Source organism: Telmatherina bonti (assembly GCF_933228915.1).
Source record: "Telmatherina bonti genome assembly, chromosome: 18".
Lineage (NCBI taxonomy): Eukaryota > Metazoa > Chordata > Actinopteri > Atheriniformes > Telmatherinidae > Telmatherina > Telmatherina bonti.
In genome coordinates, this window is record NC_136616.1 from 10745514 (window position 1) to 10760805 (window position 15292).

At 44.2% G+C, this 15292-nt stretch overlaps 1 protein-coding gene across 1 annotated transcript; it reads left to right on the forward strand.

The window, feature by feature from the left end:
• Positions 1–778: 778 nt before the first annotated feature.
• Positions 779–5982, forward strand: mpdu1b (mannose-P-dolichol utilization defect 1b; the record flags this gene model as incomplete). The annotated part of the gene is made up of 7 exons (XM_079257577.1): positions 779–908; positions 1994–2059; positions 4645–4777; positions 4860–4945; positions 5075–5193; positions 5472–5582; positions 5650–5982. 7 exons carry the CDS (start codon positions 779–781, stop codon positions 5773–5775), a joined length of 771 nt encoding a protein of 256 aa, XP_079113703.1. The 3' UTR covers positions 5776–5982.
• Positions 5983–15292: the final 9310 nt, after the last annotated feature.

Here is a 15292-nt window from a genome sequence, read left to right on the forward strand (position 1 = left end):
GCAACAGGTCCTTTTTTAAATTCATGTGAAATAAAGTAATAAATCTTTTAACAGGAATGTTTTAGTGGAAGTTAATTTGTTGTTTTACTCAGTTAATATCTCTTTATAGCCTGTTAATTTAAACGATTTCACCTGAAAACAAAATAAATATAAATTGAGACTTTGAATAATACTGACAAGCAGTAATAAATGTCTATTATTAAATTCAACACAGAAAACACCACCACATTGGATTAAAGTCACAGCAGGAATACAAATCTGTAGATGCTTCTGCACAAGTGTGTGTGTGAGTTTTTGTTGTTGTTTTTTTTTTATTTATTTTTTTTTAATTATCATTATCTCATGAGAAAAATGACATTTTTCCTGATGAAAACATGTCAACAGATGAGATACTTAAAAGTTATGAGGCAAATATGGATTGAAATGAATGTATATTGTGTATTGTGATTTATTGTGTGTGTTACCACTATTTATTGTTTAAGTTTTATTGAAATGTAATTTAATGTCCATTAATGTTCAGAGATTTTGTATAATGTTAGGGTTATTATTTATGAGGAGGTTTTGGACCAGAAGTGTTCAACTTCTTCCAAGACCCTTTTCGAACATAAGAGGCTTGTTTTGTTTGTTGTAATAACTATTTGTTCTGTTTTTTTTTTAGTTCGAAAAAATTCTTAATAAAATAAAAAAAAAGAAGAAGAAGAAGAGCGGAACCGATTAAGGTGGTTTGAACTAGTGGGGCCAGTGTTTGTGTTGCACATTGCAAGCAACGTCATCTTCAATGGCTGCGGAAACAACAGGAGTGTTGAAGGGATCATCATTTATGGATCCTTTTAAAGGATTTCTTTTGGCGTATTTTATGCCAGAATCCTGCTATGATGAGTTTTTCCTGAATTTTAACTTCCTGCACGGTAAGAAGCTCACTTCCGGTTTTATTTGTTCTTGTTGTGACCCGGACCGCTAACAGGCTGCTGGTCCTGCTGTACTTCCGGACATTTAGAGGATTTTAAACTATTTTTCTTTAACCAAATAACCTGATTATTTTACTTTCTGATAAGAAATAAGACCTGATTCACCAAACTATCAGACACACTATTCATTAGATAAAAATACAAACATTTAAGCTTTTAATTTACCTTAAAATGGTCCAATTTATAGTCAGAGGAAGAATCTGATCAATCAATCAGTCAATCAATCAATCAATCAAGCAAAGCTACTTTATTCATCCCCGAGGGGAAATTCAAATCTTTGCTCCTCAACACTCAGATCTAGTTTTTAAAGAGGGACTGGTGCAGAAACCAGTCTTATCCTGGACATTTATAAACTCATCATCTTGTCTTTCTTTCATTATTTAAATGACTTAAAAAATGACTTAAAACCAATCAAACCTGTCAACATAGAAGAGGTTTAATATGTGCAGTATATTGTATGTGACTTGTTTGTGTGTGTGTGTGTGTATGTGTGTGTGTGTGTAGTAAATTGATCTATGTTTTGTTGTCTGTTAATGTTTTTGGACTACAGATGGAAAGTACCTTCTAGCTAAATCTGGCATATTTCCACACTGTACTGAATTTGTACAAAGTGTTTATTAATGTGCATTGTCCTCATTAAATAAAATAAATGCATTTATTCGTGAAGAGAAGTTTTCTATTTTCACATTATCATGGACCTCTTTTACTTTTGTTCATGACAGATTCCTTACATGCTTAACATGATGGAGATGTCTGACATGAGATGTCATGATTCAGTTTTATGGATTTGCATCCTGGAGGTTTTGAGTTTTCCAGGATTTTCCAGGATTTCAGCAGCCCGTTTTCATATCTTTTCACCAAACATGGAGCTTCTTAGTGTGACTAACTTAACTAAAACCACAATTTATTGATTTTTAAACCTGTTTTATTAAAAGTAAAACATTCTTCGGGTATTGTGAGCTTCTAGTTTGATCCAGAGTGTGTTGTGATGAGATGAGGTTTTCTTTCTCTGGATTCTCCACTAGTTCCATGTCTGAAGATCACTCTGAGCAAAGGTCTGGGCATCGGCATCATCCTGGGATCAGTCATGGGTGAGTCACTCCTCCTCTTCCTCACAATAAAGATCAGGGCAAAACCCATCCAGAAAGAGTTTCTGATCACCGCCAGATCATTAAGTTTCCTGTTGGGTTTGTTTCTCTGGAACAGCCGTAATGTTGACCCAGGACATGTTTACTAATCCAGACACCAGAAGAATCCAATAAACATGATAGTTTTGCATGAAGTTTATTCATTTATTGACATGATTTTTAACTATATATTGAGCTGGACTTGTCCATCTGCGGCCCCTCGTTCTGTCTTATTAAAGCTTTTTGCAGAAACTTAATGATCTGTCGGTGATCAGAAACTCTTTCTGCTTGTGGTTCCTAAGACGAAGCGTAAACTGAGAGGTGACCGAGCTTTTTCTGTTATTGGTCCCAAGTTGTGGAATAAGCTGCCCCTGTACATTAGACAGGCTGAATCGCTTCTTGTTTTTAAGTCTTGTCTGAAGACTCATTTTTTCTCTTTGGCGTTTGACTAATTTAAAGGGTTGTTTTAGTATTAACAATGTGCTGATGCCCCATTATGATGTAAATATGTATGTTTTATTGTTTCTTCTGTACAGCACTTTGGTCAACTTTGTTGTTTTTAACGGTGCTTTATAAATAAACTGGATTGGATTGAAACGTGTATTTATGGGTGAAGACCAATGTAATCAGTCATTTCTGCTTGGGGATGTCTCACTTGGAGGAATTTGAACGCCTGTCTCCTTATTTAGTTCTGAATCAAATCATCAGACACAGAACTGGAGTCAAGACTCAACAATGCATAAAATGTACACTTTTCAAGGAGCTCAAAGTCCTTCAAGTTGAATCCATGAAGCTGAAGCTGGTCTGGAGGCGAACATGGCAACAGTCCACACCAACAGTCACTAAGACAACCCCCCCCCCCCCCCCCCCCCAGTTACAGGACCAGCTGATCTACCACCTGAACTCTACCCTAGATGTCTTCATCATCATCATCCTTCTCTGTTGTTTTATTTGCATGATGAAGATTAGTTCCTGATGCTCCCTGGTATTACCCATGGACTTGTGCTGCTCGTCTCTGACAGAGCAGATGATGTGTAGCAGCAGAGTGGGTGGTCTCTGTAGCGATTTCAGCTCCTCCTGCTGAGCATCCACTCGCCGTGGGTGAAGTTCTTCCACAGCAACAGAAACCGTTCCGGCCAGAGGTCACAACGCCTGCCTTCTGACGCCTTGCAGATTAGGTCAGAGTGTGACTGAGCTGATGTGTCACCGCCAGCGCTGCTGCTAGCCACATGGACTCATTTTTACTGTTCACAACTAAAATCGGCCCCAGAACGGGCAAATGAACAAAAGCTATGATATAAAATAAAAACTTCAAATGTAGATTTGTAAATAACAGCCAGATTTACAGGAATAATTTGCCTAAATGGACAGAAACATCCCCACATGATGCATACAGTGTTTAGTTAATATTGTTGGTAAAATATTCAGTTGTTTAATTTTGAAAAATGTTTGGGGATTTAACAAGCTGAGTGGAAGAAGACATTTAAAGCTGCTCTGAGCTCCGGCTTTTGATTGCTTCTGGTTTAACAAGCCGTCCAGGCAGCTTAAGTTTCCCTTTTCTGTTCATTCTTGCTGTGGAGGTCAGAGAGCACACGAGGCTTTTACTGATGTAACCGTGGCCCCGACTATAGAGGCCCTCTTCCAGCTGTAGAGACTGAAAGTCCACAGCATGTTTAAGTGTATTTACTCAAAAGGAGTACCTTTATTTTTTTTGTAAATCTTCTTTTTTCTTTCCTGTTACGCTGAAAAGATTTAGTAAAAAACTAATTAGTTCTTCTGGTTTAGTTCTTAGTGCTCGCAAAGTTTCAGATGAACCCCGAGTCCAGTAGCACCACTGGTGCTGCACCAGTATCACAAAAGCACACCACAAAACTGTAAAGATAAGCTAAACTTTATTTATATAGCGCTTTTCTTAGACACAAGGTCACAAAGTGCTTCACAACAATAAAAACATAGAAAACCTGCAACGTGTGGAAAAAACCCCAGTATAAATATACTTATAAACTCTTAATAGATTTCTAAAACTGCTAATAAATCAACAATGTTATCAAACATTAAATAGATGAATAAGATAAACACAATGCAGCAGGAAATATTCATATATGTTTAAATTTTACATGGTTTTAATTTCCATTGATCTTTAGTTTCATTTTATCTTTTAAAACTATTTTAATAAGTGATTTACAAGTTGTGTTCTAGACATTGTTTTTATTTGTCTTTTATGTTTATTTTAAATCTTTTTATTTAGCTGTTTTATTTTTTTTTAAATCCTGATATACTTTTAACTTATTTTTATTTGATTTTTAAAGTATTTAAATGATTGTATTTTTTATTAGATAATATATTTGCTTCAGTGTGAAGAAATATTTTGTTTCATGCTTTTTACTGTATTTTGCTTCGTTACAAATAAATTAAGCTGCTGTCTATTTTTTTGTTGTTGTTGTTGTTTTTAGTACATTTACGTTTCTTTAGTGTTTGTTTTGTTTCCTACTAAAACCTGAGGAGGAGGTGAGGAGTGTTTGTTTCATCCTTTCCTTCGCTGCTTCCAGTGAAGTTGCCTCAGATTTTAAAGCTGATGGGAGCGAAGAGCGCCGAAGGACTGAGCTTCAAGTCGGTGCTGCTGGAGCTGCTGGCCATCACTGGGACCATGGTCTACAGCGTCACCAACAAGTTCCCCTTCAGGTTGGAGCATCTTCACATCCGTGATGGCTGCATTTGACGGGAAGGCCGTATAGTGCGTTTTAACCTGTCGATGTCTCCTCAGTGCGTGGGGAGAAGCTCTGTTCCTCATGCTGCAGACGCTCGCCATCGGCTTCCTCATCCAGATGTACGGAGGCAGGACCAGCAGAGGTGAGACCAACACCTGACTAGGTTATCTTCCCTCACGTAAACTTTACTGGTACACCAGTAAAACCAACCAGAACCCAGTTCTGGTTCTGGACCTGCTAGATGAGTAAAACTGGTTCTGGTCTCCTTCAGGTTTCCTGTTCCTGGTGGCGTATTTCAGCCTGCTGGGGGTCCTCCTCTCCCCCGCCACCCCCCACTCAGTCATCACCTCCATGCAGGCCTTCAACATGCCGGCCATCATCGTCGGCAGGGTAATCAAAAGCCGCTGCTACTTTAAAAAGCAAATAAAAATAAGTTAAAAGTATATCAGGATAAAAATAAATAAATAAATAAATTAAAAAAAAAAAAGAAAGATAAAAAGTAAACATGAAGACAAATAAAAACAATGTATAGAACACAACTTAATAGGGAATAAATAACTCATTAAAATACTTTGAAAAGATCAATTAAAATGAAACGTAAGCCGTTGCTATGGTTACGGTCCATCTAGGACGCTGCAGGCTAATGACTTCTGGTGGTGTTTTCTCAGCTGATCCAGGCCGCCACAAACCTCCAGAACGGACACACCGGACAGCTGTCGGCCATCTCCGTCTTCCTTCTGTTCGCCGGATCGCTGGCTCGCATCTTCACCTCCGTCCAGGTGAGTAAGACCTGAAACGCTTTTCAGATTCCTCCCCTGAAAGTCTTCATGAGCCGCGTGCTTTCAGGAAACGGGAGACTCGCTGATGGCCCTCACCTACGTCATCTCCTCCACCTGCAACGGCATCATCGCCCTGCAGGTCCTCTACTACTGGAACAGCTCCCCGAAACAACAGAAGAAGAAGGCGGAGTAGAACGCCAACCTCTGCTGTAGAGCTTCGACATCATCCTGATGATGGACAGCTGCTGGTGTTGATGGCACTGGACACAGATCTCTGACATTCCTTAGTGGGGTCCGCCCCTCTGATTATTCGGATCAATATTTCTGGAATTATTTTCAGAACGTGCTGCTCTGACATGTTTTTAGAATGAATATAATTTCCCTTCTTTGACTGTTTTCTGGATGTGAGGTGTGTTTTGTGTCGGAGGCGGCGTTGCTGAATAAACTCATCTTCAGAGTTCTTCATTCTTCTTCTCTGGTGGAAAAAAACAGCTCGTGCCCTGCAAAGATAAAACCACTTAGACATAAACCTGAAACCTAAACGCTGAGCAGAAATATGTTGGTGCACCTCTGCACACGTGCACCGCTGGTTGAATGTGCACAGTCTTTCAGAGCGGTAATGGCCAGTCTGGCGCAGGCGCTGCGTTTTGCGGTTACGTTTAGTTTCTCTACAACTACACCTGAAAAGTAAAACCTTTGAACTGGAGTTATTATGACTGTGGAATATCGCTGAAGTACTGCGCAGCTTAAACAATAAAGTCAGTATGAATGTGAAAGTTTAAAAGGATTGTTTTCCCTCTGGTTTTACAAATTAACAATAAAAGATAAAATACAATAAAACAAAGTGGGAGTAAAATGTATATTTAATCATATTCTCCTCAACCCATATTTTATTCCCAGTAAAAACAACATCAGATGTTGAAAGTGAGATTTTACCAAAATAAGCTCAATTTGAATCTGATGACAGCAAAACATCTGTAAAGACTTGGAACGTTATCAACACATGACTGGAAAACTAGTTTAACAATCTGACCTGGATTTAGTTCCAAACAGGTTCGTTTGACAGCGTGTACGTGCTACGGTCCTTGTCATTGTATGTGTTACGGTACATGTAACTGTACATGTTATGGTACGTGTAAAGGTACGTGTTACGGTGCATGTAACTGTACGTGTTACGGTATGTGTAAAGGTACGTGTTACGGTGCATGTTACGGTATGTGTAAAGGTACGTGTTACGGTGCGTGTTATGGTATGTGTAAAGGTACGTGTTATGGTGCGGGTTATGGTATGTGTAAAGGTATGTGTAACGGTACATGTAACTGTACGTGTACCAGTACGTGTAACTGCATGTGTTACGGCCCTTGAGATTGTATGTGTTGCGGTACGTTTAACAACGTGTAACGGTGCGTGTTACGGTACGTGTCACGGTACATGTAACTTTACGTGTAACAGTACATGTAACAATACGTGTTACAGTATGTGTAACGGTACGTTTTGCGAGTGTGTAAATTAGTACCCACCAGTGAAACTGAGGGAATATTTGCAAGCAGAAAAATCCCCTCATGTGAGTCGATAAACCATTGTGTACTAATGTGGCCCAATGTCCTCCCAGCAGCACCAGCATGCTCTCAACCCCACCTCTGCATACTTAACTGGGTGTTGCAAAGTTTCATCCTAACCAAGGTAGCACTTTGTAACAGAACACCAGTGTAACAGCAACATGTGTGTTCTATCAGTCTGTGACCTCATGGGGCGCTAGACTACATATTTCTGCATGTACGGTTGTGCTCATATGTATTCATCCTCTTTCATTAAAAAAAATTTACAACAGTCATTTAAATAACTGGATACTTAAAAAAGGAACAATAACTAAAAATTTGCAAAAATGTAATTTAGTAACATAAGACACTAGGGCTTTTCTCCACAACCATGTCATGAAAACGCAACTTTGCCAAGAAAAAGCAACATGCTCTCCAGCTGCTCCATGTTAACTAACGAGGAAGGATGCAGCTGCCACTAGAGGGCGGTGTGAGAATTTTCAAGAGGGAGCTTAGTGACAAATGGCAATGCTAACGTGGCGAAATTGTTTTTATGGGCGATACGTGATTAACCCTTTGACAAGTTTCCATGGTGTAACGGTGCGCCCTCTGGGCTCTGAATCCAGCAATCTGAGTTCAAATCTTAGTGGAACCTGAAGTCTGGTGTTTTCACAGCAAGCCACTCTGATGCAACACACAAACTTCTCAATCCTGTCTGTGTGGTAGCAGCTACTTGCTGACAAAGTTTGTCAAGCCAAATGCTATATCTGTATCATGTCTGGTCTTACAAATTTTTGGGTTCTTGGCCTACACAATTATAGGCTGTCTTCTACTTTCTGGCCCTCTTTGGTGTATTTCAGGCTCTCTATTGCCTTCTGAAAGCACGATAAGGGGACAGGGATGTGGACAGGTGCAAGTCTCCAAGCAATGCGTTCCAGTTTGGGCTTTTCACCACAAGCATGTCATGCAAACGTAACTTTTCCAAGCAAAAGCAACATGCTCTCCAGTAATTCTTCTCAGAACAGCCGTTTTGCCTTCTGAAAGCGCGACAAGGTGACAGTCAGTTTCAGTTCACTTTACAGTCCGCTGTTTTTTTTTCCTTCTTTAATGAAAGGGTATGAATAAATATGAACACAACTGTAAGTGTGAACCAGTGGTTCCCAACAGGGCCCCCTTTTTTTTAGAGACGACCACCAGGTGGTGTTGTAGCTTGTTTGACTTCATACTTGACAATATTAGATATTATTTAGATACATGCAGAAAACTGTGATGTGGTCATCACCCACCATTGATTATCACTATGACTGGTCAACAGGAGCCGATAATCTCCGTCATATTTTTACCTCCGACAACGAGGTTATGTTTTACCCAGCGTTTATATATTTGTTTGTTTGTCTGTTTATGTTTAAGATAACTCAAAAAGACGGATTTTCATTAAATTTCCAGGAGTTGTTGGAAATGTAAAAAAGGAAAAAACTGGTTTACTTTTGGTGGTGAGCCGGGTCACCGTTTGGATCCAGGAGCTTTTTAAAGGCCTTGGCGGAGGTTTGGGCTTTTCTAGTCTGCTATTTTTTATTACTTGAAGTCTTGTAGATCCATCCATCCATCCATCTTCTGCCGCTTATTCGGGGTCGGGTCGCGGGGGCAGCAGCCTAAGCAGGGAAGCCCAGACTTCCCTCTCCCCAGCCACATTTGCCAACTCTGCGGGGGGGATCCCGAGGCGTTCCCAGGCCAGCCGAGAGATGTAATCCCTCCAGCGTGTCCTGGGTCTTCCCCGGGATCTCCTCCCCGAGGGACGTGCCTGGAACACCTCACCAGGGAGGCGTCCAGGAGGCATCCTGACCAGATGCCCGAGCCACCTCAACTGGTTCCTCTCGATGCGAAGGAGCAGCGGCTCTACTCTGAGCCCCTCCCGGATGACTGAGCTCCTCACCCTATCTCTAAGGGAGAGCCCGGCCACCCTGCGGAGGAAACTCATTTCAGCCGCCTGTATACGAGATCTCGTTCTTTCGGTCACGACCCACAACTCATGACCATAGGTGAGGGTAGGAACGTAGATCGACTGATAAATCGAGAGCTTCGCCTTCTGGCTCAGCTCCTTCTTCACCACGACAGACCGGCGCAGAGCCCGCATTACTGCAGACGCCGCACTGATCCGTCTGTCGATCTCACGCTCCATCCTTCCCTCACTCGTGAACAAGACCCCGAGATATTTAAACTCCTCCACTTGAGGCAGGACCTGACTCCCGACCCGGAGAGGGCAATCCACCCTATTCCGGCTGAGGACCATGGTCTCAGATTTGGAGGTGCTGATTCTCATCCCAGCCGCTTCACACTCGGCCGCGAATCGCTCAAGCAAGAGCTGGAGATCACGACCAGATGAAGCCAACAGGACCACGTCGTCCGCAAAAAGCAGGGACCCAATCCTGAGGCCACCAAGTCGGATCCCCTCAAACCCTCGGCTGCGCCTAGAAATTCTGTCCATATAAGTTATGAACAGAATCGGTGATAAAGGGCAGCCTTGGCGGAGTCCAACCCTCACCGGAAACGAATCCGACTTACTACCGGCAATGCGGACCAAGCTCTGACACCTGTCGTACAGGGACCGGACAGCTCGTACAAGGGGGTCCGGTACCCCATACTCCCGGAGTACCCCCCACAGGAGCCCCCGGGGGACACGGTCGAATGCCTTCTCCAGGTCCACAAAGCACATGTAGACTGGTTGGGCAAACTCCCATGCCCCCTCCAGGACCCCAGAGAGGGTATAGAGCTGGTCCACTGTTCCGCGACCAGGACGAAAACCACACTGCTCCTCCTCAATCCGGGATTCGACTATCCGGCGGACCCTCCTCTCCAGGACCCCTGAATAGACCTTACCAGGGAGGCTGAGGAGTGTGATTCCCCTGTAATTGGAACACACCCTCCTGTCCCCCTTCTTAAAAAGGGGGACCACCACCCCAGTCTGCCAATCCAGCGGTACTGCCCCCGATGTCCACGCGATGTTGCAGAGGCGTGTCAGCCAGGACAGCCCCATAGCATCCAGAGCCTTAAGGAACTCCGGGCGGATCTCATCCACCCCCGGGGCCTTGCCGCCAAGGAGCTTTTTGACCACCTCAGCAACTTCAGCCCCAGAGATAGGAGAGTCCACCCCTGAGTCCACCAGCTCTGCTCCCTCATGGGAAGACGTGTTGGTAGGATTGAGGAGGTTTTCGAAGTATTCCCTCCACCGACCCACAACGTCCCGAGTTGAGGTCAGCAGCTCCCCACCTCCACTGTACACAGTATTGATGGAGCACTGCTTCCCCCCCCTGAGCCGCCGGATGGTGGACCAGAATCTCCTCGAAGCCGTCCGGAAGTCTTTCTCCATGGCCTCGCCGAACTCCTCCCATGCCCGAGTTTTTGCCTCGGCAACGGCCGAAGCCGCATGCCGCTTAGCCCGTCGGTACCCATCAGCTGCCTCCAGAGTCCCACAGGCCAAGAAGGCCCGATAGGACTCCTTCTTCAGCTTGACGGCATCCCTCACTGCTGGTGTCCACCAACGAGTCCTGGGATTACCGCCACGACAGGCACCAACGACCTTGCAGCCACAGCTCCGGCTGGCCGCCTCAGCAATAGAGGCACGGAACACAGCCCATTCGGACTCAATGTCCCCCGCCTCACCCGGGACATGTTCGAAGCTCTGCTTAAGGTGGGAGTTGAAGCTCGCTCTGACAGGGGACTCAGCCAGACGTTCCCAGCAGACCCTCACAACACGTTTGGGCCTGCCAGCTCTGACCGGCTTCCTCCCCCACCATCTGAGCCAACTCACCACCAGGTGGTGATCAGTTGACAGCTCCGCCCCCCTCTTCACCCGAGTGTCCAAGGCATGTGGCCGCAGGTCCGACGATACGACTACAAAGTCGATCATTGAACTGCGGCCCAGGGAATCCTGATGCCAGGTGTACATATGGACACTCTTATGCTGGAACATGGTGTTCGTTATAGACAATCCATGACGAGCACAGAAGTCCAATAACAAAACACCATTTAGGTTCAGAGGGGGGGGGCCATGCCTCCCAATCACTCCCCTCCAGGTCTCACTGTCATTGCCCACGTGAGCATTGAAGTCCCCCAGCAGAACAATGGAGTCCCTAGAAGGAGCACCCTCCAGCACTCCCTCCAAGGACTCCAGAAAGGGTGGGTACTCTGAACTGCTGTTCGGCGCATAAGCACAGACAACAGTCAGGACCCGTCCCCCCACCCGGAGGCGGAGGGAAACTACCCTTTCATCCACCGGGGTAAACCCCAACGTGCAGGCACCAAGCTGGGGGCTGATGAGAATGCCCACACCTGCTCGGCGCCTCTCACCATGAGCAACTCCAGAGTGGAAGAAGGTCCAGCCCCTCTCGAGAGTACTGGTTCCAGAGCCCAAGCCATGCGTCGAGGTGAGTCCAACTATATCTAGTCGGAACCGCTCAACCTCGCGCACAAGCTCAGGCTCCTTCCACACCAGAGAGGTGACGTTCCACGTCCCTAGAGCCAGCTTCTGCAGCCGGGGATCGGACCGCCAGGGTCCCCGCCCCTTGCTGCCGCCCAGCTCACATTGCACCCGACCCCTACGGCTCCTCCCGCAGATGGTGAGCCCACGGGAGGTGGGGCCCATGTAACCCTTTCGGGCTGAGCCCGACCGGGCCCCATGGGCGAAGGCCCGGCCACCAGACGCTCGCTCTCGTACCCCGCCTCCAGGCCTGGCTCCAGAGGGGGGTCCCGGTAACCCGCGTCCGGGCAAGGGAACATTCATGCCCAGGTTGGTCGTCATCATAGGGGTCTATGAGCCGTGCTTGGTCTGGTCCCTCCCCTAGACACCTGTTTGCCATGGGTGACCCTACCAGGGGCATAAAGCCCCTGACAACATAGCTGCTAGGATCTTCAGGACGCACAAACCCCTCCACCACGATAAGGTGACGGCTCAGGGAGCCTTGAGTCTTGTAGATGTATCATCAATTCCCATTAGTACTTTTACTCATTTGTCCAGTGCCAAATTTCCCAAGCTTTATTTAGCCTTGCCACGCCCCTGCAGTGATAACCCTGCCCCCCATGGGGGGCCCACACCCGAGTTTGGGAACCACTGATATTTAAAGACATGCCGGGTCCTGAAAACACTCGTACTGTACATCGGAGAGCACAAACCTCCGCCAAAGGCCACAGTTCTAAAACATTCCTGGATCCAATGGTGAACCTGCTAACAGATAACTAACAGATAAACGCTGGGTAAAACATAACCTCCTTGGTGGAGGTAAAAAAAATAAGAGGACGGCTGAAGGGCAGAACCACCAATACGTGGGACTAAATCACTAGCAAGACTCTTTTCCTCTGTTGTGCCACGGTGGTGGAATGATCTGCCAAACTCTGTCCGCTCTGCAGAGTCCTTGTCTACATTTGAGAGCAAGCTGAAGATTCATTTGTTCAAGGAGCGCTTCAACACTTAGTTTAGCTATATTTGACGGAAAAGTTGAAGAACTTAGCCAAGTTCTTTGCAACAAACTTTATGGTATTAATTAAAAAAAGCCTGTAGCACTTCATGTAAGCACCTGCGTCCAACTGGACAGTCCACCAGCACCTTCCTATGATGTCCTCTACTGTTTGATTTTGTGCTTGTGTTGTTCTCATTCAGATGTAAGTCCCTTTGGATAAAAGCGTCTGCCAAATGACTATAGAATAGAATAGAATAGAAGCTGTTCCTCAGCCTTCCAGGCAGCAAAGAAAAGCGATGGTGGAAGGACTAAGTGATGTCTGGTGATTCTGCAGACCTTGCTTTGGCAGCGTGACCTGTTGATGTATTTCAGGGCAGGGAGGGAGAGACCAATGATTTTCTGAGCAGTGTTTAATACCTTTTAGAGATCATCTATATCTGGATCTGTGCAGCTGCCGAACCCTGGTGAACAGGAAGCCTGTACAGTCTCTGAAGAGCAGTGGTAGAAGGTGTTCAGCAGGCCAGGGGAGATGTGGAGGTACAGTTTCTGGTGGGCCTTCTTCACTACAGCAGTGGTGTTGACGCTCCATTGCTGATGTGAGATCTCCTCTTTGCTGATGTGAGATCCCAGGAACTTGAAGCTGGGTAGCTCTCTTCTCTGTAACACCTCGATAGAATAGGCTGGGTTAGTTTCATTGTTATCAATACAGGTGATGCAACTGGGAACACTGGAACAATCTCATATCAGTTATCTTAAAGGTTATTGCTTTATCTTTATTTAGTTATTGCTTTTGTTTGAAGCATTTTGTGCTGCTCTGTTGTGTTAAAAGTGCTAAATAAATAATTACCATTTTGATTGATTGAAATCAAATCAATTCAAATCAAACTTTATTTGTATAGCACTTTTCATACAAAAGCATATCAAAGTGCTTCACATTTAAAAGTTAATAACAGTTTCACACTTATAAACAAAAGCACATGTTGCCCACACAACCCAACCCTTCCCCAGACCATTAATGCCAAAATAAAAACTAATAACTTTAGGATTCTGTCATCTATATCTGGCCTGACACTGTGACTATTGTGTTTATCCTCTGGGACACAGATCACTCTGAGAATCAGAATGAAGTTTTTTTTAGATGTGACATGCAGAGTTAGATTCCATGATAGTGAAGACTTGACTCCGGAGTCCCTTTCTGGTGTTTTAGCACTGATTGGTCCTGCTGCTGCAGGTGAAGGAAGGTCTAATATTAAAAAGGCTGAATTTACAACAGTCACTCAAATAACTGGAGACTTAAAAAAGGAACAATAAGTAAAAATTTGCAAAAAATATAATTTAGCAATATAAAACACTGTTTTTTCATTTAATTGAGTTGAAGAAAGAAAAAAAAACAAACAAAAAAATTGGTCCTGGACAAATTAGAGCACTTTTCTGTTGAACAGTGGGACAAAATACCTGTCAACAGGTGCAGAAGTCTGACTGAGAGGAACAGAAAACACCTGACTGCAGCAGAAACATTAAAGGATTGTTCAACTAAATATTAGTTTATGACTGATGTAATATGTAATAAAGTATCTTATTTGTTTGCTTTAAAAAAAAATCTATTCAACCAGAATTAGAAAATAATGTAATGATTACTTTAGTCAATTTTAGCTTATTTTACAGGCAGCTGTTTTTTTTCCTTCTTTAATAAAAGGGGATGAATAAATATGAGGACAACTCTCTCTCTCTCTCTCTATATATATATATATATATATAGAGAGAGAGAGAGAGAGAGAGAGAGAGAGAGTTGTCCTATATACATATATGTATATATATATATATATATATATATATATATATATATATATATATATAGAGAGAGAGAGAGAGAGAGAGAGAGTTGTCCAATATACATATTTGTATATATATATATATATATATATATATATATATATATATATATATATATATATATATATATATATATATATATTTACGCAGCCAGGGAGGGAGGAGGTGAGGGGGAGGTAAGACGGGGACGTGAACGTGTGATGATATCCGAACGTGGACGTGTCTCCGGTGTAACGTAACGGAGTGGAGGCGATGACAGCCCTGCTGATATTCTCTTCTTCCTCCTCTTCCTCCTCTCCTTCCTTTCTTTCCCGGTTTTTTATTCCTCCGCCTCGACACATCCCGCTTTCCGCCCTTCGATTCTGCTGATCCAGACCTCCATCTGTGAACATCAGCGGGTAGGTTTTCTTACTCTTCATATCGTACCTTTATCATCACCATCATCATCCTCACCATCATCATCATCCTCACCACCACCATCACCATCCCTTCCCTGATAGTGTGTTTTGCTGAAGTCAGCGGAGTCTGATCACATCATGGACCTAACCTGTCTCTCTGTGCCAGCTACAATGGTTATTTTTGCGTAGAGAGTGTGCGCGCGCGAGCTGATGTGTGCGAAGTCAGTGCGGTGGTCTCCCTACAACCCCGAGCGCGTGCGCGCGCTGCATTCGGTGTAGAAGGCCGTTATAATGGTTAGCTGTGTTGTTATCGGTCACGAGGAGGCCAGAGCCTGTTTGTAATCCCAATCCCAGTAAATCATCATCACCACCACCACCATCATCATCATCATCATCATCACCACGTTTCCACGCAAACCGCAGCGATCTGAAGGTGACAGCAGGATAGGAGGAGAGATTCCCAGATCCAGAGATTCCCAGATCCAGTG